General features: G+C 39.4%; 1 protein-coding gene across 1 annotated transcript in view; it reads right to left on the reverse strand.

The window, feature by feature from the left end:
• chrna11 (cholinergic receptor, nicotinic, alpha 11) overlaps nucleotides 1–20,929 on the reverse strand; it is a 42,996-nt gene extending 22,067 nt beyond the window's left edge. Inside the window, exons 1-5 of the mRNA XM_053490543.1 lie at nucleotides 20,827–20,929; nucleotides 15,613–15,752; nucleotides 13,903–13,947; nucleotides 9,246–9,355; nucleotides 6,510–6,589 (exon numbers count right to left, since the gene is read on the reverse strand). Coding sequence (XP_053346518.1) covers nucleotides 6,510–6,589; nucleotides 9,246–9,355; nucleotides 13,903–13,947; nucleotides 15,613–15,752; nucleotides 20,827–20,878 — 427 coding nt within the window. The 5' untranslated portion in view covers nucleotides 20,879–20,929. The remainder of the gene's footprint in view (nucleotides 1–6,509; nucleotides 6,590–9,245; nucleotides 9,356–13,902; nucleotides 13,948–15,612; nucleotides 15,753–20,826) is intronic.
• Between the last annotated feature and the right edge of the window lie 3,387 nt (nucleotides 20,930–24,316).

The raw sequence follows: 24,316 nt of genomic DNA on the forward strand, positions 1-24,316 counted from the left end.
GCTCTGCTGCAGAGGAGAAGCTCATTTAGAGTCTCCAGCCTCAGAAATCACAGATTAACAACCAGCAGCTCAGATTAGAGCCATTATGAAGCTTCACAGAGCAGAAGTAGCAGATATACATCTCAATATCAACTGTTCGAAGGACATTGTTGTGTATTTTAGACGCGTCCAGTTTTGTTAGGAAGAAATAAAAAACCAGGACCATGGAATTAGAAGGTGTGTCCAAACTTTTGACTGGTAGTGTCATCTCTGTAATTAGGTTCAATGCCTACTGTACATTTTTAAAACTGAACTATGAAAAGTTATAGGCTCGGCATGAAGGTGAGTTAGGCCACTGTTTCTGTGGCACAGAGTAATAGGACTTTTTTCAGACCACTAGATAAAAATGATGGTACAGTATTTACTCCACATGTGTTCAGTACGGTGGCCCTGAAGTGCAAAACAAATTAACAAAACTGAAACCAAATTAACAAAACAGAAAACAAAATAACTAATATATAATAATAATAATAATAATAATAATAATAATAACCCAAAACTTTTTTTTTTTTTTTTTTTTTTTGGGGGGGGGCGGGGAGTTTTGTTGTTGGTTTTGTTATTTTGTTTTCGGATTTGTTAATTTGGTTTTGTTAATTTGTATTGCACTTCTCGGCCAGTCCGATACAAACCGGAAAAGGTAGGTATAGTTGTTGAATGAAATGCTTACCGCTAATTGGGCGAGACATCTGTCACTCAAGATATACAGGAAGTACTGTAGTAGCGGTAGATTCGTGTGTGTATGAATGTGCAAATATTATTGTGGTTTTAAATATGGCGTTCTTACGGTGGCCCTGAAGTCACTTTTGTTAATTTGTTTTGCACTTGACGGCCATCATAGTTTAAAGTGAAGCAGAACACACAAGAAACAAAGATAAAGAAACAAACTCCTACTTCCTGTATATCTTGAGTGACAGATGTCTCGTCCAATCTCGTAAGCATTTAATTCGCAAAATATACCTACCTTTTCCGGTTTGTATCTGACTGGCCGAGAAGTGCAATACAAATTAACAAAACGGAAAACAAATTAACAAATCCGAAAACAAAAAAAACAAAAACAAAACAACAACCCCCCCCGCCCGCCCCCCCCAATGTAAATGAATCTACCATGTAAATGGTCATGAAAATAAAGAAAACACATTGACAGATAGATGAGAAGGTGTGTCCAAACTTTTGGCCTTTACTGTACATTCAACAGTTTTGTGTTCAGATAATAACTTTTTATAATTCTGTAAAAAAAAAAAAATACTGGATTTTTCATCTCATCAGAGTTATAATTAGGAAGGAAAAAAAAACTCCTTATGTTGTGGTTGCTGAGATGCCGGCGGTGGACTAGACACCACCGTTCAGTTTGTATTATCAGTTTCCTGTGATTGTGGATGCATGTGAAGTAGACGAAGATGGAGAGAGCAAGCAGAAAGAGAATGCAGAGAAAGCAGAAGGTAAGGGAAAGCTGAGCTGGTAGATGGAGCAAAGTGTCGGGTCATTGTGCTAATACTGAAGAAGAAGTAGAAGAAGAGGTTTTGGCTACACATTGCTCCGGCTTTGTTTATTAAATACGACCAAGCTGCTATTTCTAAGCTATAGTCATATAACGAGGTGGCTTAGTGGTTATTACTGTTGCCCTGCATCTCCCAGGTCCGGGTTCGATTCCCACCTTGGGGTCTGTGTGCATGAAGTTTGCATGTTCTCTCCCAGTTTTCTCCCAAAGTCCAAGGACATGCAGATTAAGCTAATTGGTGTGTGTGTGTGTGTGCCTCAAGGTGGATTGGCACCCTGTCTCCGGTGTACCGCGCTTTGTGCCCTAAGTCTCCTGGGATAGGTTCCAGGCCCCCGTGACCCTGTATACAGGATAAAGCAGGATAGACGTTGCGTAAAGAGTTTATCTTCTATTCTGTTTAGAATTTTCACATCTTTATTTCTGTGGTTTATAGATTCGTGTACCTTATTTATCTGAAACTATTTCAGCTAACCTGCTGTTGCTTTGGCTTAGCCTTGATTCATGTCTGTATAGATCCAGGTTACTTCCTAACAGATGAAAACTACAATTCAATTTTAATAAAGCTAAATAAACTTAATTAATTATTGATGTCTTCATTTGAGTGTAATAAAAAAAATAATTTATTTAGTTTTCCTGCTCTATCATTTATTACCAAGCTACACATCCATATTATTCCTGTATTAGTGCATCTTGCTTTCTGAAATAAGAGCTAACAATGTTTTATTTTGAGCAATGCTTTGAAATAATTTAGCTGCAGAAAAAATTAACCCTAAAAGTCAATGCTTTATTCAGGTATTATAAAGCAATTAGTTCTGAACAAGTAATCTGATTGGATACATTTCACAAGTGGTAATAATGGACAATAACAGCACTGGGACGTTAACCTATATGTATCCCAGGTATTCTAGGAAGTATTCATTATTCTAATTTTTGGTCGCAGGAGGCATTGGTGGGTCAATGGTGGGTTTCTCTACGTTTAGTTCCCACCCAATGCCCAAACCCCAGCCACTGGATGCAGAGCCGGTACCAAGCCTGGTTAGAATGGGAAGGATGTGTCAGGAGGGGCATCAGGCTTAAAACCTGTGCCAAGCTGGGTGCGGATTGGATGGACCGCTGTGGCGACTCCTCAACGGAAGACTAACAACAACGCTAACTGTCGGTTGAAGCATGAGTGAAAGTAGGTGTTCTGCTTGGAGTGTTATAAACAGTGCAATTTTTTATTATTAACAGCATTTTTAAATAAGAATTCACAATGTTAGAGCCCTGGTATACTTTAAACCTACGTCTTTAAATATTATTGTTCAGTTTGCATCCATCCATCTAGGAACCTCTGTAGTCCAACTACTGTAGGTACCATGAAGGCCACAGGTGATACAGTGAGGCAAAAAAGTATTTAGTCAGCCACCAATTGTTCAAGTTATAACAATTACAGGCCTCTCTTATCTTTTTAAGTAGGAGAACTTGCACAATTGGTGACTGACCAAACACTTTTTTGTCCCACTGTAGATGTTATAGCTTACGACTATGGTAGGACTCAAATTTAAAATTCACCCACTACAGTTTGGAAATGCCAGTTAGTCTGTTTAGATTAATGCAGATTTATTGGCGTTCTAATTAATCCAATGAGAACGCCAATTAATCTGCATGTCTTTGGACCGCTGGAAGGAAACCCACCAATCACAGGGAGAACATGCATGGACACAGACCTGACGTGGGAATCAAACACGGACACTGGAGATGCAAGTTGCACTACCACTAGTGCTAACCACTATGCCACCGTTTTCCACTTTGGATGTTTTTAAAATGCAAATCTGGCAACCATGGACAAGTCTGGAAGACAGACATCAATTTTACAAAGAAGTTTAACACATTAAACAGTACTGTCGTGACTGCCAATTTTCTGAATGCCATAGAAACCCCAGTCGACCACAAGAAATTGACTGGGTTTAATTGCGCCGCTTTCTGTCTTTCATTGGAACCAATTAGCAATCTAATGGCATATCAGCCAAATGAATGCCTTCCACACAGATAACAAGAGTTCTTATTAAATATAAATGATATGTAACAACACAAAACCTTCATTTCTCTGCATTTCTTTTTAAGTCCCATGCTTTTTGACAGCTCAGTAGTTGACCATTTGCCCAGACATGTGCTTTTAACCACTATGTCCACTTCACAGAGTGTATTCAGTGGGCAGCTCCAGGTGCAGTTTGCATGATGAGATGCAGATAAGTCTAAATTGGTAAATTGGACGCTAATTTGCGGTGAATATTTTGCAGCCGCATCAAGTACCCTTCGAGGATAGAGATCGAGAGGCCGCAGCTGCCTGAATTATATGCAGTTGCTTTGGACAGACATGTCTGCCAAGTAAATAAATGTTCAAGTGAGCACAGACCTGAGCCAAACCATAGATATTACTGCGATATCTTCAGCAGTTGCTTCCTGAAAAAAAAGAACCAGCAAATATTGGATTTTCTAAAACCCAGTGTAATAGAGGAACGAAGATTGGAAATCACAAACAGCGTCAATATGATTAATTTGTGGTGCCGCCATGTGCAAGCCTTGTTGCGCATGATTCCTCTACTATTTTCTTCCACATGATGCAATTAGGCCTTCTCTAATGACTGAAAAATACTTTTGATCCAAATCAATACCCAGTGATTTATCCATAGCGTTTTCCCCAAGCCACGAATCTTTAGTGCATCTCATGGGTTTCTCGCCATCGCTGTTACCTTGGGAACTGGCTACCTAAAATCAGAGGCTAATCATAGACAAAAGCACATGAACTGGAAATACAGCTGCATCGCCCAGCTAAGCAGATTTCTCCAGATCTACGGCTGTAACAAGGATCACAATTTTTACTGCTCTACAAGAACGTGTACTACAGAATACAGGATCAGTTAGAGCTATTGGCTCCTATTTTATTCCTTCATTCTTCTTGAATCCTAATTCAAGTTGGACCATTTGATTTGACCTGAGTAAATATTTAAGGTTACGAGACTGTTGATTTTTGACTTTTAATACATGATATGCACAATGCCATTAATACAATCCATCTAGGAACCTCCGTAGTCCTACTAGGGACTGTGAAGGCTGATGGTGGCCATTGTATTTAGTCTTATTTTCACAACCATGGTAGGACCTCTGGTCAACAATCACACGTGCATTCACACACTACAATTTGGAAATGCCACTTAGCCTAATCTGCATGTCTTTGGGAGGAAACCAAAGTATCCAGGGGAAACTCTGCAAGAGAGCATGCAAACTTCATGCACACAGACCGAGGGACGGGAATCGAACCCGGGTCCTGGAGGTGCAGGGTGACAGTGCTAACCACAATGCCACTGTGCCACCTCCGAGCCAAAAAAAACATTTTATTACCAATATTTTTCATAATGTTAAAACTATAATAAAGTCTAAATGATGAAATATTTCTTATTATACAGTATTATACAGTTGCACTTAACCAAGCCATTTATGGAGCAGCAACAGGAGGGACTAGAGTGTGACTTCTAAGTGCTTTAAACAATCACACTACTGAAAGACACTATTTTATTCGGTGTCTCTCAGACCTTTGGTTTTTTTTTTCCACTTTAAAATGAAGGTTATATTCATGTCTGCACTTCTAAAATGAGGAAATCATATTTAACCCGACTCACAAAACACAGTAATGCAAATGCTTTCGGGAAAGAAATGGTTGATGTAATGATAATCTGAATAAAGTACGATATTTTTATCTTTTTTATCATAATCTCATTACGATGAATATTAGATATGTTCACCTATATTTAGACTTTTTAATTTTGCACTGTGTATGGGCGTGTATGATTGCAGGTAATAAGGCATAGATGTTTTAAGTGGTTCAGTGTAGTAAAGTGGTGGTTGTGTGAAAGAATCTAAACCTGAACCTACTGTATAGCGTCAACAGAAAAAAAACATTTGGGCTTCACTTTCTTTAAAGAGAAAGTTACAGATGTGCATTACTGACTGATCCACTTTCCTTCATAGTGTTCAGCTAAAATGGGATGGGAGTTTATCAATTACAGTTGCAATCAAAAATATTAAACCTGAGTTTTTAACTTCCTTATAATAATAATAATAATAATAATAATAATAATAATAATAATAATGCATTTTATTTATAAAGCTAATGCTCCCAATTGTGTTTCTTGGAATGTTCCGAGGTGTGATGAATTAGTCTTTCCTATAATTGCAACTGACATATTTATGTATATTATATTAATAATATTATCATATATCAATTTATAATGTATAGTAATACATTTAATATTAAAATTTATACACGTTTTTCTTTTTTTGAAGTGTGTATATATATTTTTTGGCTGACTCTGTTTGTGCATCACAGCTGAAGTAAATGAAGATTCCCAAAGGCTTAATTATGTTTCACTTTAGGCCATAAAACTATCAGAAAGCTTTAAAACAACAATATAATATAGGGGTTGAATAATTGTGACGTTGCTATCCTAACAAAATATCTCATAGCACAACTCATAAAGACCCTTTTGGAGGGTCACTTGGATAAGGGTGTCTGCCAAGTGTTGCTGTGATGAAGCTCTGAGGATTCAGTTATTTAAAATCATCTGACATTCTATAAGCCAACATAAAACCAATGTTTTTTTGCTGAATGAAACAAAGGTTTCCTCGTACCGGTGAAAAACAGATCCAAAACTGTGTTCTTTAAATGCATTTTGCATCAAAACCATTTTTAAATGGATTTTGGATCACATTATACAAAGTCTTTTCAGCGTTCTTGCAGGGAAAAAGTAATACTATCCCACAAAGTAATTTAGAAAGAAATCAATCCACCACAGGTGTTTTTCACACACAACCTACTGCATGATTTGTTTTGTTTTTTTTAACCCCAAACAGTGTTAAAATATAATTTGAGAAAATCTATAATGCATCACGACAACTAAAATATTCTATAATCATAAGGACAATATGAACACACCTGGAGGCAGGTAGGTGCAGTAGCCGCTGGAATTCACCAGCACGTTGGTCTTAAAGGTTGAGTCAAAGTCATCATCAGCACTGCGGGGGATCAGAGAACAAAATTACATTCGCGATAAAAACTGTTTTTTACACATTTACACAGCTCTGTGTTGGGTCGGCTAACCAATAAAGTTTGAGATTAATTCATTACGTTAAGAGGAAATGCTTTTGATATTTTTGGCAACGCTACAATATCCAGAGAGAAACCGTCTATAGGCTTCTAACAGCTGGGATGGAAGTGTTAATGTACTTAAGCGCTTTTTCTTCTGCAGTTAAACAACATGGGCAGTATTTTTTTATGGACCTAGGCAACTGAGAGATGCAGTGTAGTTTTCAGTGAACTCAGCACCCCTAGAATGGCATTTGCACGGGTTATAATGTGCCAAGCCTTGTACTTTGATTGCTATTTGGAAAAAAAAAAATGCATGGCACTTACCAACTTATGAATAAAACACAATATAAAGTCAGGGTCAAGGCTGCGGTCTGAACCTGTTGCTAAACACTGTTTTGTCGAGTAATAATTTTAAAACTAGAAATGTAAGGATGAAAGGAAATAAAAGCTTGAGTGCAAAATCAATTAAAATGATTTTTTTTTTACCATCCTGAGGCCAGTGACAGATCTAGAACATTTTACCTGGGGTGGCAAGGGGGTGCCAAAAGATCTTGGCAGTGTGGAATCAGTAATTCAGAGAGAGGGACAGAGGGGTGGAGACAGATTATTTTGATGTAGTTCCAGTTTGACATCATGGAATGTTTAGTAGGGTATATTACACACTCATTTCCATCTCTTACACTCATTTTCACCTCTTTATTTTCTCTTATTTAATATTTTCTCTCCTCGTTCTTATATGGGGTGGCACATGGGGTGGCAAAAGATTTTATCAGGGTGGAATATCTGGGAAGTATACAAGGAGATATACAAAGTCAGCCAAAAATATGTATACACACTTCAGGAAAAACTGTTAAAACTAAATTTATTGCTATACGTTATACATTGATAAATGATGATATCATGCTATTATTAAAAGTATATCAGTATAATATATATACATCATGCTATTCTTCTTTTCCTGAAGTGTGTATAAATATCCTGGATATAATATTAGTATAAGGCAAACCCAACCTCAGATAAACTACAATATATATCTATTTGTTATTAATTTTTAACGAAGCCAAAAAGAAAAAACAAAGCAAGAAAAACAATATTAATTATCACCTTCTTGCTTCTACGGGATTTAAGAGGGTAAGTTGATGATCAGCAGGCTTACACACCCCTGTAGAAGCTGAAGGTTTTGGCAGTTTGTCTGAAGCATTCAGGTGTGTGTTAACGTAATGCCCCCAGGAAAGTTAGACCCAAAGTTAGAAGCAGTTCCAGTTAGACCTCATGTCATTATTTTATATATACATTATATTTTAGAGTTTATATAAAAAATAAATATATATATATATATTGTATTTTAATATGATATTATATTTTAGAGATTAGATTTTATTTATGATAATCATAGCATGCATGTATTGTTTACTAATTTATCTATCATTTATTCTAAAATTTAAAACGTTATTTTACTTGTCATGAGAATAAAATCAAACCATGAAGTCCAAGTGGAACTACATAAGGATCATCTGCGTCCACCATCACCCCTTCTGTCCCTCGCTCTCCTTCAGCTGCACCCTCATCTCACACTCATTTCTACTTCTTTATCTTCTATTTCCTCATTTCATTCCTTTTTGTCCTTCTCTCTCTCTCTCTCTCTCGCTCTCTCTCTCCTGCTACTTATTTCTCCTGTATTTCTCCTCATATCTTCCTTCTGCAGAAACTTCAGCCTTTCCTGGCTGAAAATAAATACCATTATTTTAAACCATATTTTACTTTCATTTCCTCATTTTTTATTTAACTACTGAGACCTACAGCAGTGAAGAAACGAAAGGCTCTCACGGGTAAAATCCACGTATTTCATTAACATACACGGTGGGAAATGTGGTTTATACAGAAAACTATTAGATCGATAAAGATGTAACACAGAAAGTGATTGTGTGTAAAGGGAGTGACGGGCAGGTATGTGGAATGGAGCACATACTGTACACCTGATGAGAAAATGTTCAGGTGTGTGTGTGTACACACACTACAAGTAATGCCAATTAGCCTAGCATTGCATGTTTTTGGAATGTGTGACGAAACCCCCCACCAAGCACGGGGAGAACGTGCAAACTCCATGCACGCAAACCCCAAGGTGGGAATCAAACCCAGACCATGGAGGTGCAAGGCGACAGCGCTAACCACTAAGCCGGTGTGCCGTCCCCTATGCGAGTCACCTTTAGATATTTAATCCCATCACGGTCGATATATATTCCCAGTAGGGCAGTAAAGGGGCCGTAACGTTTATGTGCAGATTCTTTGTGATGAACTCCATTTAACTCTTCGTAGCCATTATTAAATGATGTTTAGCAAAATTTGACATGTAACTGAGGGTAGTCCTTTACATCTTCGTAAGAAGATCTGACTTCAGCTCTGAAAGAGCTCCTGTTTGTTTCAGTCTTAGACCGCTTATGGATGTAACTGTGGTTTTGTTTTTACATTCCCAGTGTTAGGAACTAAAATATTGGGGTGGTGGTTGGTTGGGGTTAAGAGGACAAATGCAGATCCAGATCCAATCCTTGATTGTTGCAAAATGTGAGAACAGTAATGCGGTACCTGTTGTAAAGCAGGATGTCTGGGGTCCAAACTTGGTCAGTGGTGAATCGAAGATTCTTCACTCCTGGATATTCTGACTGGTTCCACTGCAGATAATAATCATACCAATGCTGCAAAGACATATTGGGCATGAATTAGATTTGTGTCACTTTCGTTTATTTAACATCTCTATCAAAAAGAAACCCTGCATAGTGATACTTACTGTAATAATTATTTATAATGGCAAGAATAGAACAATGACAATTATTGTGCCATTCAGAGGTTATGGGAAAAGAACGTTTCCCTGAGCTGCAGTCGAACAGCAGCCAACAGAGAGAAGAAGTGCTTTTACATTATTGAAATGCAGTGTAGAAGAGCCGGGCCAAATTCAAGCGCTGCTGGTGATAATGTAACAGCTGCCTTGCATAGAGAGACAGATCTACAGTACAGTACATGCGCTTTTACCAGTAGAAAGTTCTGAAGAACAGAGTTTAACCTCAGGACATGTGCTGAAAGCTACTGATATTAAAACGCTAAAAACTAAAAAAAAAAAAAAAGAGAGGAATCCTGCAGCTAATGAAATGGATTGATTGCCTGATGAAGAGCCAGGCTGAGATCTCTCATCATATTCCAGTTACATGAAGGAGCTCTTATATGCATTCAAGTGTACAGGGAACCTGCGACCTGGTTTAAGAGCAGACGTAATGGCCTGCAGTGACAGATGTGGAAACCACAGGGCTGCCATCGCTAAAGGGACCATTAACTTGCCCTGTGAAAAAAAAAATTGTTTCAGAAGCTGCAGTGGTAAACAAAAGGAGTTGTGCCGGATGTAGCATCTGCGGCAAAGGTTCTGCAGCCAGAAGATCAGGTTGCTGAAGTCTGGCCAAACTACAAAACCTCAATTCACAATAGGCAATGGAGAATTCCCCTGACAGCTTTCAAAATAAGTGGAATGGCTTACATCTCTGCAGTCAATGCCTTGGAGGTTGAAAAAATTTGGATCAGTTACAACTGATGGTTTACAGTTTCGTTGCATCACAGCTGAACCAGACCAAAATCAATTAGACCTATTGACTGAGATACATCCAAGGGAGTACTTGATACACCTGACCTGGTTATATAATTTCCAATAAAGGACAACATCCTAGATCTCCATCCTGGAACTGAATTCCTTCTTAAATCAGCTGCCTCTTCCAGATTTAAAGCAAAAACTGGGCCGTGAATACATGTGGAAGATTTTTACCTTCCAGTGGTTCTGAAATACATACAATTCCTATATTTCCATATGAGGGGAGTAAGTGATAAGAAAGACAGAGCACCTTATTTCACACATGGAAATGGGGGCCGAAAAAAAATCAATCTGAAGTGGCCGTGTTGAGAATTGAATTATATGTGTGTAGTAAAGATTTAGTACTGATTTGTGCCTAGGTCTGCACAGCTAGGCTCCAGGTATGTCCAATTTCTCTTGCACTCTATAATCAGCCTGAGTGAGAAGCAGTAATAAGTCGAGTGCAAAGTGCAACTTGCCGTTCTGAAAAAAAGTGCCAAAATGTGCAGTTCTTCGAATTACCACTAGGTTCAGGAGTGAGACAATTCTTATAGACACCCAGGTTAAAATGTCCAAATATACAACAGAAATAAACATGTTCGCAGGCTCGTACAAAAACTGTTCTGGTCTCCCTAGCTAGATTTCCCATCCATGACAATTGTCCAGGGGTGAATTTTTATGTAACTTATTATTTTAAATTATGCATAATTATAGCCATGGCAGATTTGAGTGACAGCGCTATGCATTACTCTGGCTAACCAGTTAATATGCATCATTTTAGTTTTTCTTGCCATGAGATATGTAGAAGTGGTCACAGACGACGCCAACCAGACCTCTTTAAACCTCTGGGTGACATCATGGAGAGTTTTTCCGGGTATCAGTCTTTTGTGCAGTACTAGTGACACTGTGGATGGAACCACAATACGAGTATGTATCATTGTGTAACTCCCAGAACTCAACACAGCCATGTGTTTAACCTCTCTGTAAATACAGACAACTGTCCCCCATGTAATCAGTTTTGTACTTAGATCGCTGAGTCTGAATACTGCCCAAGAAGAGATTACGGAAGCTCATGTACATGAAAGAAAGACAAGCTTGATATCAAGATACCAACATCCTCTAAATAAAAACTCTGTGAGCTGGAGCGGCAATATCTTCAGGAACCCCTCGGGGGGACGCACATAATAAAATAGGATTAAAATGAGATGGGTAAGCAAACTCTGGAAAAGGGCAGATGCACACTTACAGGGATGTAACAGTGAGACAGGAGATAAGCTGTCTCACAGCAAAATCACAGTTGTGAATTCCCAATGAGGACGTTCAGCAGGACCGGGTGAATCTGCATGCTGTTCCAGCGCTGTCGCTGTTAAAGCTGGAACGGATTTTGTAGCCGGGATTGCTCTGAACAAACAGAGATAAAAGTCTGGTCTCTGTTCAAGTTTTCTCAGTATGATATGAAACCCTCTTTGTCTTGAGCTATGAACAATGTTAGAGAGGTTTTGCAGCAGTCAGCAGTCTGACCTTAGGCGCACATCGCAGCCTTGTCCACATACTAGAGACAGATTGATGGTTGGTCTCGGAAAGCACATAGAACTGGAAAGGTCATTTCTCAAAGGTGGGGAATGTCTCCAACCCATTTGTCACATGGACTTTGAATTAAGACAGCTTTTTTTGCTCGTCGTTATTATGGACATATGAAGCAGCAAATTGAATGCATTATCAGCCAGCAGACAGTGACGGTGCTTTTGTGGCTCAATCCAGCATTACTGCCATAAACGTTGAGTGATCAGCCTGTACACTGGCCAGCCAGCTAGGTGGTGACTGACAAACTGTTTGTGTGCTTTGAGGAGCCCCATAAAATTGCCTTGTGGTCTAAAGATGGGGTTAGCGCATCGATTAAAGGAATCAATCTCACTGGCGTAATTGAATGCAAGCTTCAAAGAAAAAAGCTCCTTTCATTAAATACCAAGCTATGACTACCTCCAGGATGGCACTAAGCGATGCTCGGGAAGCAGTATCCACCTTCACCAGGTCCCTCAAAATGTGTGACTCCTCAGTCATTTTAATGCTCAGTAGAAAATCACATGGTCATTTTGACTTATTCTCCTCCTTAAGTTTTCAGTAATGAGTCTTTTACAAAACCTTAGGCAAAAGTAAGAGTATTAGTACTTGGTTGATTAATCAATAGGTTGAGTTAAGTCTAAACTTCAAAGAGCAACACTGTTTCCATTCAGTATCCATGCATTGTTCGTATGAGTCTTTCAGCTGTTTCCGTCGAAGGGATCGCCACAGTCGGCCATCCGATTGGCACGCAACGTGGCACAGGTTTTATGCAAGATGCCCTTCCAGATGCATCCCTCCCATTTTATCTTGACATGGGCAGAGATGGGCTCAGCCTTTTTCTGATACCAGCTTGTTCATATCAGGGCCACCACTTCAGGTCGAGGCTTTTGTTCTTCCTCACAAAGTTGTTCGACCATCATGGGTTCAGTATTAAAAATGATGAAATGAGAGTATCTGTGTTGTGTCTGGTTATAACCGTGCCATGGTGAAAAAAATGCCAAAGAAAGGGAAATTGCAAAACAACAACAACAAAACAAAGAGCAGTTGAGATGGCATCTGACCTTATCAGCATCATCGTGGATTCAAATATTTTTATTTCTTTTTCACAAGACATCTAACAGCAACACTCTCACTTGGTGGAACTCTTTTAAATTGTATCTTATCTTATCTCTCCCTCACCATCAGCACAAGACAAATGAGTTGATAATGGACTTCAGCAGAATTCAGGATTTACCACTTGCTTAACAAGGTGGTGTATCATCATCTGTACCACCTGAGACATCTGAAGGACTTTAAACTGCCCTCAAGGGTGCTGGGACCCTTTTACACCTCCACCACCTGATCCAGAGCACACATCACCGCCTGGTTTGTGAACGGCACCAAGCAGGACCAGCGGCTCTACGGAGAGAGTTTTCTCTTTGTTGCAATCATGATGATCGTGCTCCATGAAGGCTAACACAGAGAGGATGAGTTTCTTCCTACACACCACTCAGGCCCTTAACCAACAAAACATCAAGACTTGAGCTTAGATAAATATGTATATTGCTTTTCATTGCACATATCTGTGCTTCATTCCTAATAAAGTCCACACAGTTGCTGCCTTCTGTCTTTTATATCCTTCATATTAATCTTTCTCACTCATTCTCTATAGGAAGCCTGTCTCAGATATGTACACACACACACACACATTCACACACTACAGGCAATTCGGGAACGCCAATTAGATTAACCTGCATGTCCTTAGACTGTAGGAGGAAACCCGAGTACCCAGAGGGATCTCACCAAGCACGGGTAGAACTTTCAAACTCCATGCACATAAAGTGGGAATAGAACCCAGATCCTGGAGGTGTGCAAGGTGACAATGCTAACCATTACGCCACCATGCCGCCAAATTATCATTTAATGTCTGTGTTTATGTGAGTAGGAATTACAAAACGCACATGAACGCTACAAATAAACTGTGTCATGAATAACAGTACGTCGATGATTAGACCTACACAAGACTGCCAGGATGAGCACAATATGACAATCTAGTGAATATGGATTAATGTGAGGACTCAGGCTTACCATGTTCAGCCAAATATTCGTGGTGATAACCTGATTTTTCTCATCCTGAAAAAAAGAAATAAAAAAAGGACAGTTGCTCTTTGTATTTAGACACCTGCACAACAAAGCCGCACAGATTCAGCATCGTCTAAAATGACTATCCATGTAGAAGACAAGCAGATAGACAGTTCCAACAAAAAATCAATGGATATAACCAGAGAGCAGCAGCCAAGAGCATGAAAAAATGAACAGATGAAGCACAGGAAAATTGACAAACCTGTACTTTCGCCAACATGCTACTAAAAAAAACCACTGTGAGCAGTCGAGGTCATAGTCAAGCTGTGGAACAGAAAGGAAAAAAGCAGGGACAAAAGAAACCTTCGCTTGTTTCACACAGCTGGAGGATTTTTTTTTTATTCAATATTTTCAGTGCTTCAGTACATTCTTAAAGGTGTGGTTTTCACTTACCTACATGATAACTAAACCCCCAAAGAAAAGATCTCTATTATTTTTGCATGTGATAAAATTAAAGTACACTGGTGCCTTGGTATACAAACGCCCCAACTAAGGGATTTTTGCCTTAGGAACTTAAATTTTGCAAGAAACTTGCCTCGGCATGGGAAGCACTATACGAGGAAACAAACCGAGCTGAACCGAGCACGACTAAGTTGCATACACGTCGAGGAGCCGTTTAAAACTAGTTTACATCAGTGGAAACCCAAGCGAAGTGACTTGCCATATTTCATTGACATATTTATTAATGTAAGATTTAGTGAAGACATAGAACCAGGGGACACAACAAAGTTATCAAGGACGGTTGTAAGAAAAAAAACTCAAAAGCAGCCGGTGCCAAGCGGAATTATAAATTAAGGTTAAGTAAGGTTTAAAGTCTATTCATTTCACATTTTATTTTATTAACATGTCTGTTTTTTACATTTGGAAAAATACGATTATAGTGTTGGAAATTGGTAATATTGGTAATACTTTTATAGGGTGGCTGGAACGGATTATCTGCATCTACATTATTTCCTACGGGACAAATGTGTTTCCCAATAATTAATGCCGCCTCTGGTTCTGCTGTATTCTATTAACATATTAATATCATTATTACTGTTATATTTTCCGTATGTTTAACTCTCATCGTCCTCTTTTAAAACCTGGTTTCTCGACTCTCCACTCTGGAGGTCCAAAAGTCCTACAACATTTTAACATCTCTCTTCTGCTCACACACCGGCTCCAGGTTGTAGATAATTCACTAAAGCTTGATAATTCACTTACAACCTGCATCACATATGTTTGGAGCTGGCAAAGATATAGACACCAGGGCCGCACAGTTTGATTGTAAAACTTGTGGTTATTTTGAATAAATGTGCCGTATCTCATTAAGAGGATTTATCATCTTAAAAGTGTTATCTTAAAAAAATAACGATCATACTATAATCAAATATAATACTTAAAATAAATAAATACATTTTTTTTTACCGTATTGTTGTGTGGCTACATGACCTGTGATTATTTTATGGATAGACCATCAGTGTACAATTTCTTACTGCTACCAGTAAGGGACTGAAGACATTTTAGAGAGAGAGAGAGCGAGAGAGAGATTTATCAAAACACACAGAGATGGGGAAAGCAGAAAAAGCACATAAAAGTCTTACCCTTTAAATCCATAAAGGCAGCAGCAAAAAAAAAAAAAAGAAAGTTATAGAATAAAGGAGTCCAATGTCTCACCACATCCATAATCTGTACCAGGCTGAGCGTGAGGACGACTGTGAGAGGCTGTGAGTCGTTGGCGACTGGACGCTCCATACGATTGTAGTCTTTTAGCAAGTTTTTTAGCAGAGTCCTCTGGTAAGGGCCCTGAACGGAAACTGTGAAAGAAAGTGAAAAGAGAAAAACAGAGAGAACATTCTGTTATTTATACTAATAAATGAAGGTCTGTACATCGGTCAGAACTTGCGCTTTCAAGGATATCTTTACGTTTCATACATTTGAGGACACGAAACCCGAATTTAATGAAACTTTGGTATCTGCCTGAAGTTAAACCTGCATCATAAGTGAAATTAAAAGTGATGTCATGAACAGTTATGTGCTGGATTTAAAGATTGATCCATGCCACAATAAATAAGAAGAATATTCATAGAAATGACGAGTGATACCGTTACTGTCTTGGCCTTGCACCTTGCATCTTTAAAATTATTTTGCTCAGCCTGTACTTTTAGTATGCTAATTAGACGCAACCTCCTTTCTATGGCCCTGTGATCCTGAGAGCTCATTATAATTTCTATAATTTTCTTATATGATTTTTTCCCTGATTTTCTCCCCTGTATCCAGCTGTATCCAATTCCTCCCAGTCACTAGGGGGCTCCCACATTAAGGCTACTACTATCACTCAGTTCGGAAGGGCCAAAGACTATCATATGTTTCCTCCGGCCACATCGAGCTTGCGTGAACTCGGACGCCATTATAATTTTTTACTAAACAACCATCATGGCAGACACAAGGCTAACTCGCAAAAAAGGACGCAAGCTTTTTACTGAATCTGTCGGGAAAAAAAATCTTCACTTATTGGGTTTCTGACAACTTGTTTGTTTTGACACTGTGCCACATGACCAGTGTATTTGCATACTCATTAATATTCATTAGTGTCAGCCAAAGATGCACAGGATCGGCCTTGTCTGTGTTGATTTACTTCAATGCTTTTACAACACAATGCATTTGCCAGAGTGACTTTATTTAATTTTTTCTCCTAATTTTAAGTACATTCTCACACATTTAATATACATTTAATATACATATATACATTGCTGGTCATTCAGCTGCTCCAGGCAAGGGGTCACCACACCATTTGGGCAGCGACTGAACCTGGGCCTTCCACATGTCAGGCAAAAATCCTCCCACTGAGCCACCAGTGTGTCACAGCAACATATAGGGCCTTTGTTAACCCTTAATGCTTTTAGTTTTTTCTCGCATTGAGGGCTCATCGCAGCGGACCATTCAATCCGCACAACAACTCGGCTTCCTGACGTAGGGAATTCCCTTCCCTATTTTATCCGGGCTTGGGAACAGCACCACATCCAGTAACTGGGGATCCAACCCTGGGCTTCCACATGGCAGGTGAAAAACTCACCACTGAGCCAGCAATTGCTTTGTGTCAATCGTTGTATATCTACTTTAAAATTACCTACTGATAAGCTACTTGATCAATGTAAACAAACACCTGCCCCAATAGATATTAATTAGAAAAGCGAAACTGAATATAATATTTACTGGGATTAGTTCGTATTTTCACAGCTGAAATGGTATAAGTGAATTTTAACACACAAAAACAAAACTTCACCTTTTTCGATTTTTCATCTGATTCACTCTCCGATTACCAAACAGAGAGTGTATTTGGCTGACGACAAAAGAAGTACAACCTAGCGTAAACAAGGTGTAAGATACTCAACCGTACAACATATTACTTTTTTTATCTTAATGAATAAGTTAGACAACGAGTTCTGCCGTACTGAAATAATAATAATATCGCTGATTACATTAAAACTGCTCAGATTATTTTTAGCTCTAACATTTTAACTCTTTCTACAGGCTCTTTTTCCGTCAATGACAAGTGTGCTAGTAATGAATAAGCACTTAATCCTCACTCATTACCTACGTATAATAAACCACTAGATATTACACCATGGTACTATAAGCATCAATGAGGGAAATATTTCGAACGCACAGAAGCATGCAGAGAGAGAGAGAGAGAGAGAGAGAGAGAGGTTTAAACAAGAGAAGGATGATGCATGATGATTCAGCTGGTGTTTAATTGAGGTTGATGTTCTGAGCTGTAGGCCACGTGCACAACACCAGTCAATCTATCAAAACCTTAATTGTGGAAAGACATCTGCTCTGCGTCTTTTATGTGCCACACCATAACACACCAGAGATTGTCCAACATTAGTACATCTTTACGCTGAGACATTTTCGGATATAAGAAATCCCATGTACTTTATATCAATGAAGAGAAGAGTGAAAGAGCACAATCCACTGTAGATAGACGTTAAGAAACTAGACAGAAACATCATCGGGGCCTTTCACATCAGAGTATTGTCTCTTTGAAAAACCAGATCCCTAATCGCTTATAAAAGAGATTCAAAGCTCCTGATGATACAAATCATCGTGAAAGACGAGATGTTACAATGTGCCTGCGCATTTGATATAATCATTGATTTATATGCTAACAGGATCAAAAGTGTGGTGCTGTGAAGCCTGGAGCGGTGTCTCAGTAAAACATTAATCTTGTTCAGAACAAAGCTAGAGCTGTTGTCCTCATCCATCTCAACTTAATGATCTTTGTAATATCCTTAATCAGGTTTGATTAGGGCATTAATTAGTTCCGTCTAACATGAGCATGTGTGGTATTCATGAGCGGAGTGTAAGAGCAGGTGTGTTGTGACATGGTTTAATTAGGGGTGCTGGAAACCTCATATAAGCTAAAGGGATTTGGGTTGGAGGACAGGAGATCATCCATCTACTACCCACACTGATTATCCAGTGTAAGGTCACCGCTTAAACTGTGTAGGGGCAAACACAAATGCCATTAGTCTACAGTGATGTCTTTTGACTGTAAGGAGGAAACCCAGGGGAACCTGGAGGAAGAGCACAGGGAGAACATACGAACCCAACATAAACTCCTACCTAAATTCTACACAGTTGGTGTGAAAAATAATGAGTAATGTCAGATACAGATTTGTAAAGTTTGTAAAGTGAAACAGCAGTTAGGTTTTACTGAGCATGCTGGAGAATGTGCCAGAGCAAATTTCATCTGAAAACTGGTCTGTAATGTAGTATGTTGCTTTCTTAATGTTTACATAAGTGAGGATATACAGTACATGGGGGCGGGGTTAGGGGTGTCGCTAAACCAGGACAGGTGAATGACTTGTGATGGAATGTCGTGTAAACGAAGGCATAAAAGCTATTGACATTTACAGAAGACTTTGAGCACGGTGATGTGATGAGACTCGATCAACACTAGAATAAGTGCATGTGTATAGCAGGAGATTATATAGAGAAATAAAGTGCATTTTTACTTTCATAACTGCGTTCTGTTAATGTGTACAATCCCACTTTGACTTGGACACCCCACGTATATACACTGATCAGCCATAACATTATGACCACCTGCCTAATATAGTCCATGTCCCTCCCTTCGGCCACCATAACAGTGATACACTGTGTGTTCTGACTTCTGATCAGAACCAGCTTTAACCTTTTCAGAAATAACAACTACAGGAGCTCTTCTAATGGATCGGTGTTACGTCCCAGTCGAAGGTTGGGTCATACAGCGTAAGAACGGATTGGTGTTCTACTGAAAATGTAAATGTGTTCACAGTGGGGAAGCAAAAGCATTATGAGAACCAGTGAGGTTGTATTGCTGTACTAAGATATACATGTGAACAAAATGTGGATCCGGGCCAAAATACCAAACCAAATGTATCTGTATTTAAACACTGACTTTACTTCCTAAACCAAAAAGAACGAGACAGCCTTCACTCCCCCGTGAGCCTTGGCTACCCATGACCCTACTTGATACGTCCTGACCACTGCAGCCTGGAAACATCCCACAAGACCTCCAAGATTTGGAGTTGCTCTGACCCAGTCCTCTAGACAGCTGAATTTGGCTCTTGTCACAGTCACTCAAATCCTTGTACCCATTTTTCTGCTTCCAACACATCAACTTCAGGGACAAAATGTCCACTTGCTATTTAACATATCGCACCTCCTTCCAGGTGCCATCGGTATGAGATATTGTAACTATAGCTACTGTGAGAAGGGACCAATTGTGATGGATGGACAACTGGGTCGAGCAACTCCTAAACCGCTGCTCTTGTGGGATGTTCCGGACAAAACTGGACGAAAACTGATCTACGGAAGGAAACTCTATGAACTGGCGGCAGGGTCGAGGGTGGTCAAGGCTCACTGATGCACATGGAGAGTGAAGGCTGGCCCATGAAGCTCGATCCAATAGACGCGGTACTGAACTTTAAATTGCTGTGCATCACTGTTTTAATGGTAAAAGGGGGGACCTGTTCTCAATATTAGGTCATAATGTTATGGCTGATTGGTTTATACACCCTGAGTCATAAACAGGACCGCTTAAATTTCACCTAGTTAAAGAAACTTAAATCATAACTAATTTTTAACAAAATCAGTGCATTATATCTATAGAGAAGTATCGAACTCAATTGTTGCGTGTGTGACCATAAGTACCCAAAAATAAGTATAGTGAAATGTATATTTGTAACACATTTTTGGGGTTTTGAACAGGTTTTTATGGAAATAGCACTGATTTGCAGTCAATGTCAGATTAGTTTATTCCTATAGTATGTTTCTGCAACTCCTAAACGCTCTCTTTCTCTCTCTCTCTCTCTCTCTCTCTCTCTCAACTCCACTGCAGCAACATATCCATAATAACATAACAAGGCTGTCAGATCAAAGCACAAATCTGCACTCAGCGTCACTATTTCTGTCTCTGCATCCCCTCAGCAGTGCCCTGGATGGATGCGGATGGATGAAAACAAGAAGCAGAGAGAGAGAGAGAGAGAGAGAGAGATGGAGGGGGTGAAATTTATGATTGCAGCTTCCAGCGCTTCACTGCTAAAGCATGTTTGTCTTTTTTTCCTCTTTTTCTCCTTCTCTCTTCCCTCGATCCTTTTTTTCTACCTATGATAAAATCACTCCTTCACCAGTAAAACATGTTCTACAGGTTCTGTATATTAAGAACATATCGCTGAAAGAAGACAAACACACACATACAAGCTCAGCATCGTTACAGCACCGGTTAGAATTCTCTTCTGAGTTCCCTCTTTATAGCTTTATCACTTATATAGTCTCGCATGAAGGAATGCACAGACACACACACACACACACACACACACACACACACACACACACACCTACCCTGGACCAAAGTGGAGATTCCAAACAAAGTCAAAACCAAAGAGTTCCACATTCCAAGTGTGAAAAGCAGAGACGCAGAGAGAGAGAGAGAGAGAGAGAGAGAGAGTGAAGAAGAACAGATCCAAAAACGGAACGGAAGAGGAGAAATCCCGTACGAGGTGTGAAAGAGACGAGAAGAAGGCAGGAGATGCTGGGGTTGAAGCACTGAGCGGAATGAATGAGAAAGGGACAGCGAGGCAGAAAGAGCGCCTACGCTGGCTTCTCGGAGCTGACTCTGAATCTCAGCGAGCGAGAGGATGGAGGGGGAACATCTGATTGATTTCAGTCGCACGAGTCAGCTCTGCCTTCCCTTTCCCTCCTCCCTTCCCTCCCTCTTCATCTTTTGGATGAACAGAATAAAAGCTTTTTAAGCTTTGTTGTTCTGACTTAAATGTCTAAAACTGAATAAATGGTCAAAACTGATGAGAATTAGGAAAGTCATGGTGAGTATGACCTCAGCATTTATCTAAGATCAGCTTGTAGTTCTTAGAGTTGATTGTCTACAATACCACTATAGAGGTTGTTAAAACTATATTACAACACTCATCCTCTGTTGGAGCTCCTACTGGTTTAAAACCTAGGGTTAAGTTAAAAACATAAAACTATACTAAAGTAGATTCTTAAAGCTGTGAGTGTCTAATTTCATATGAAGCAGTGTGACATAAAAAATATTTAATTGTTTCACAAAATTTGTGAAAGTCTTATTGATGTTTCCAGAAGTGGGTTAGTGGTTAGCCCTGTGGCCTTACAACTCCAGGGTGAAGGGTTCGATTCCCACCTCGGGGTCTGTGTGCATTGGAGTTGGTGGGTTTCCTCTGGGTACTCCAGATTCAGATTGCCCTAATTTGCGTTCTCAAATTGCCCATAGTGTTTGAATGTTGACCGGAGTTCCTACCATAGTTGTAAAATGGCCAATCACTATTGGCCTCCAGGGTCCCTACACAGGTTTCTAGATTGGTGAATGGATGAATAAGTAATAGAGGGTCGGTGATAACTAGGCATCTGCTTAGATCAGCTCCCCAACCACAGGACGTCTTTGCTGCTCACTCGGCCTCTATGTACCTGTGAGCAATGCATTTTACAATCTTACAGCAAATTGAAGCATGAATCCATCCAATCAGGCCAACGGTTTCAGTTAAAAGTCATGGAATACCAGAATTAGGGACTTAACCATGACATGATCACTGGTGCCAGACAGGCTGACATGGGCAGGGGTAGCTCAGTGGCTAAGGTGTTGGGGTCCTGATTAGAAGGTCCAGGGATCAAACCTTCACACCATCAGGTTCCCCCTTTGGGCCCTTGAGCAAGGCCCTAAACTCTCAACTGCTCAGATGTATGATAAGACAAAATTGTTGGTTGCTCTCTAACTGTCCAACAAATGCTTTAACTGTAACTGTTCGGAGGAAACACGTGACAGTCTTACTTTACCTTTTACAGCTTACAGCATGATGCATAACGCACCGTGTCACAAAACAAAGGCCTCTCTAACTGCTTTTATAAATATGACATAAACATTTGTGATCCTGAATGTGTTCAGTTTCTAGTGGCAGCTCCGTCAGTGTGGACTATTAATTCTGTGCCTGACATTTCTACATAATTAGTCTCAACAAGAGATGTGTGGGGTATTTTTTTTATAATGCTCATTAATTACACATGGGGAATTTGTAAAACCAGCACTAGAGCTTCTGCCAATTTTTTGATATAAATAATGGTGCAGCAGGTGGCATGAAACCCTGGGCCTCCAAAATCATGCGTGTAGACGACGGGGTGTGCCACGCGGCGCGATTCCACGTGGGAATGAGAGAGTGTGTGTGCGCACATGTTACTGAAAATAAATGTACGTACATCTTAGAGTTGTGATCTAGTGGCCCATCACAACTTAATAAACATAAACCTGAGACCCTAATAATAATAATTACTTCTGTGAAATATAAAATGAAGCTATACACTGATTAAAAAAAATGTCACAAAGATTTGTTATTAGTTTATAGTTTAGATGTAATTGCTTTAAAGTTATTTGCAATTCCTAGAGCGTATAACCAGCAACCTACCAACACATGTAGATACAATTGCCAAAATAAGATTAGATGTCAGCTAGCTTGTTCAGATTAGTGTGTATGTGTGTGTGTGTGTGTGTGTTTGTGTGTGTGCGAATGGGAAAATCATTACTGTGCATGAGATTGCACTGATTTGACTTGCGTCGCAGCAGGATGCTCTATCATGCAGAATCGGTACGAGGACGCACTGGAAATGAATGTTTAGAAAGAAAGAAAGAGAGGTGGAAATCTATCTGTAAAAATACACATTCCCCTTTTTATTTGTGCACACACACACACACACACACACAGAGAGTGAGAAAGTTAAATGCTTAATAAGCTGCTCATTCTTGCATGAGAGTAGGCAGGCAAATAAGAAGACATTAAAGCTCATTTTAATCTATTTTATTAAACCAGATGTGATATGCCTGCTGTTTCTGCACACTACCGTGCCATGAGCAATATTTTTGGCAGCAAAAGATCCCATAGGCTGCCCCTAATCCTTTATCGGCAAACTCCAAGAGACTCTTTAGTGCTGCTTGGCTGGGGGGGCTGGGGGGGCCTGGGGGGGGCTAGGGGGGCTGGGGGGAGGGGCTGTCTAGAGCTCAACATGTTGGATAAATGGAGGTCAAAATGGATTTAAAAAAAATAATCATTCAAAAGTGATTCTTTGTGTCTGTACAGCAAATTTTATTCTGTTTATTATTACATTAAATCTATAGGCAGGGCTTAATCTCCTTAGCTGGGCCAACCAGGTTTATGCCTAAATATCCTTGTACTGGTGTAACAAATGCTAATCTTCACAAAATCGACTGTCATGAAAGTAGAGCTGATTTTGAAAGTCGAAACCACAAGAATCAACCAAACTGTAATTATAAAGCTGTGATTCACGTCTCCATTAAAATGTTGCAAAAATGTCCTATAAAATGTCTATTGATCTCTGTAGAACTTCATTAGGACTTTATGGAAATGTTGCTCTAATATTCATGTTGTACAGAAGAATAGGACTTCAAAGAACTTCTGACTTCATTCCACAGAATTCTAGGGAGTTTCTGGGGAGACACACTATTGAACTTAGTTAAAAAAAATGCTGCCTTTTAAACAAAATCCCATTGCTATAAAATATCCAGCAGTTCCATAAGAGCTCTTCTTGCTCTTGAAAAAAGAACAAAACAAAACAAAGAAAAAAAAAAACGTTCTCACTCTTTGGTGGCTTATAGATTCTCCTTAATTCTCCATTCTCGTCTCAGGAGATCTGCTTATGGACATGTTTAGATTAATTAGTGTGAAGCCTCTGGCCATTTCTTTGTTCCAGTTCTTTCAGGAGTTCTTCCACACCCCACTCTACTCCGTTCATGCTGCATTGTTTACATTTCACTTGTTATTTCCACAATGTATCAGAATAAAAAGCTTAT

Source organism: Clarias gariepinus, chromosome 28 (genome assembly GCF_024256425.1).
Source record: "Clarias gariepinus isolate MV-2021 ecotype Netherlands chromosome 28, CGAR_prim_01v2, whole genome shotgun sequence".
In the NCBI taxonomy this organism is placed as follows: Eukaryota; Metazoa; Chordata; class Actinopteri; order Siluriformes; family Clariidae; genus Clarias; species Clarias gariepinus.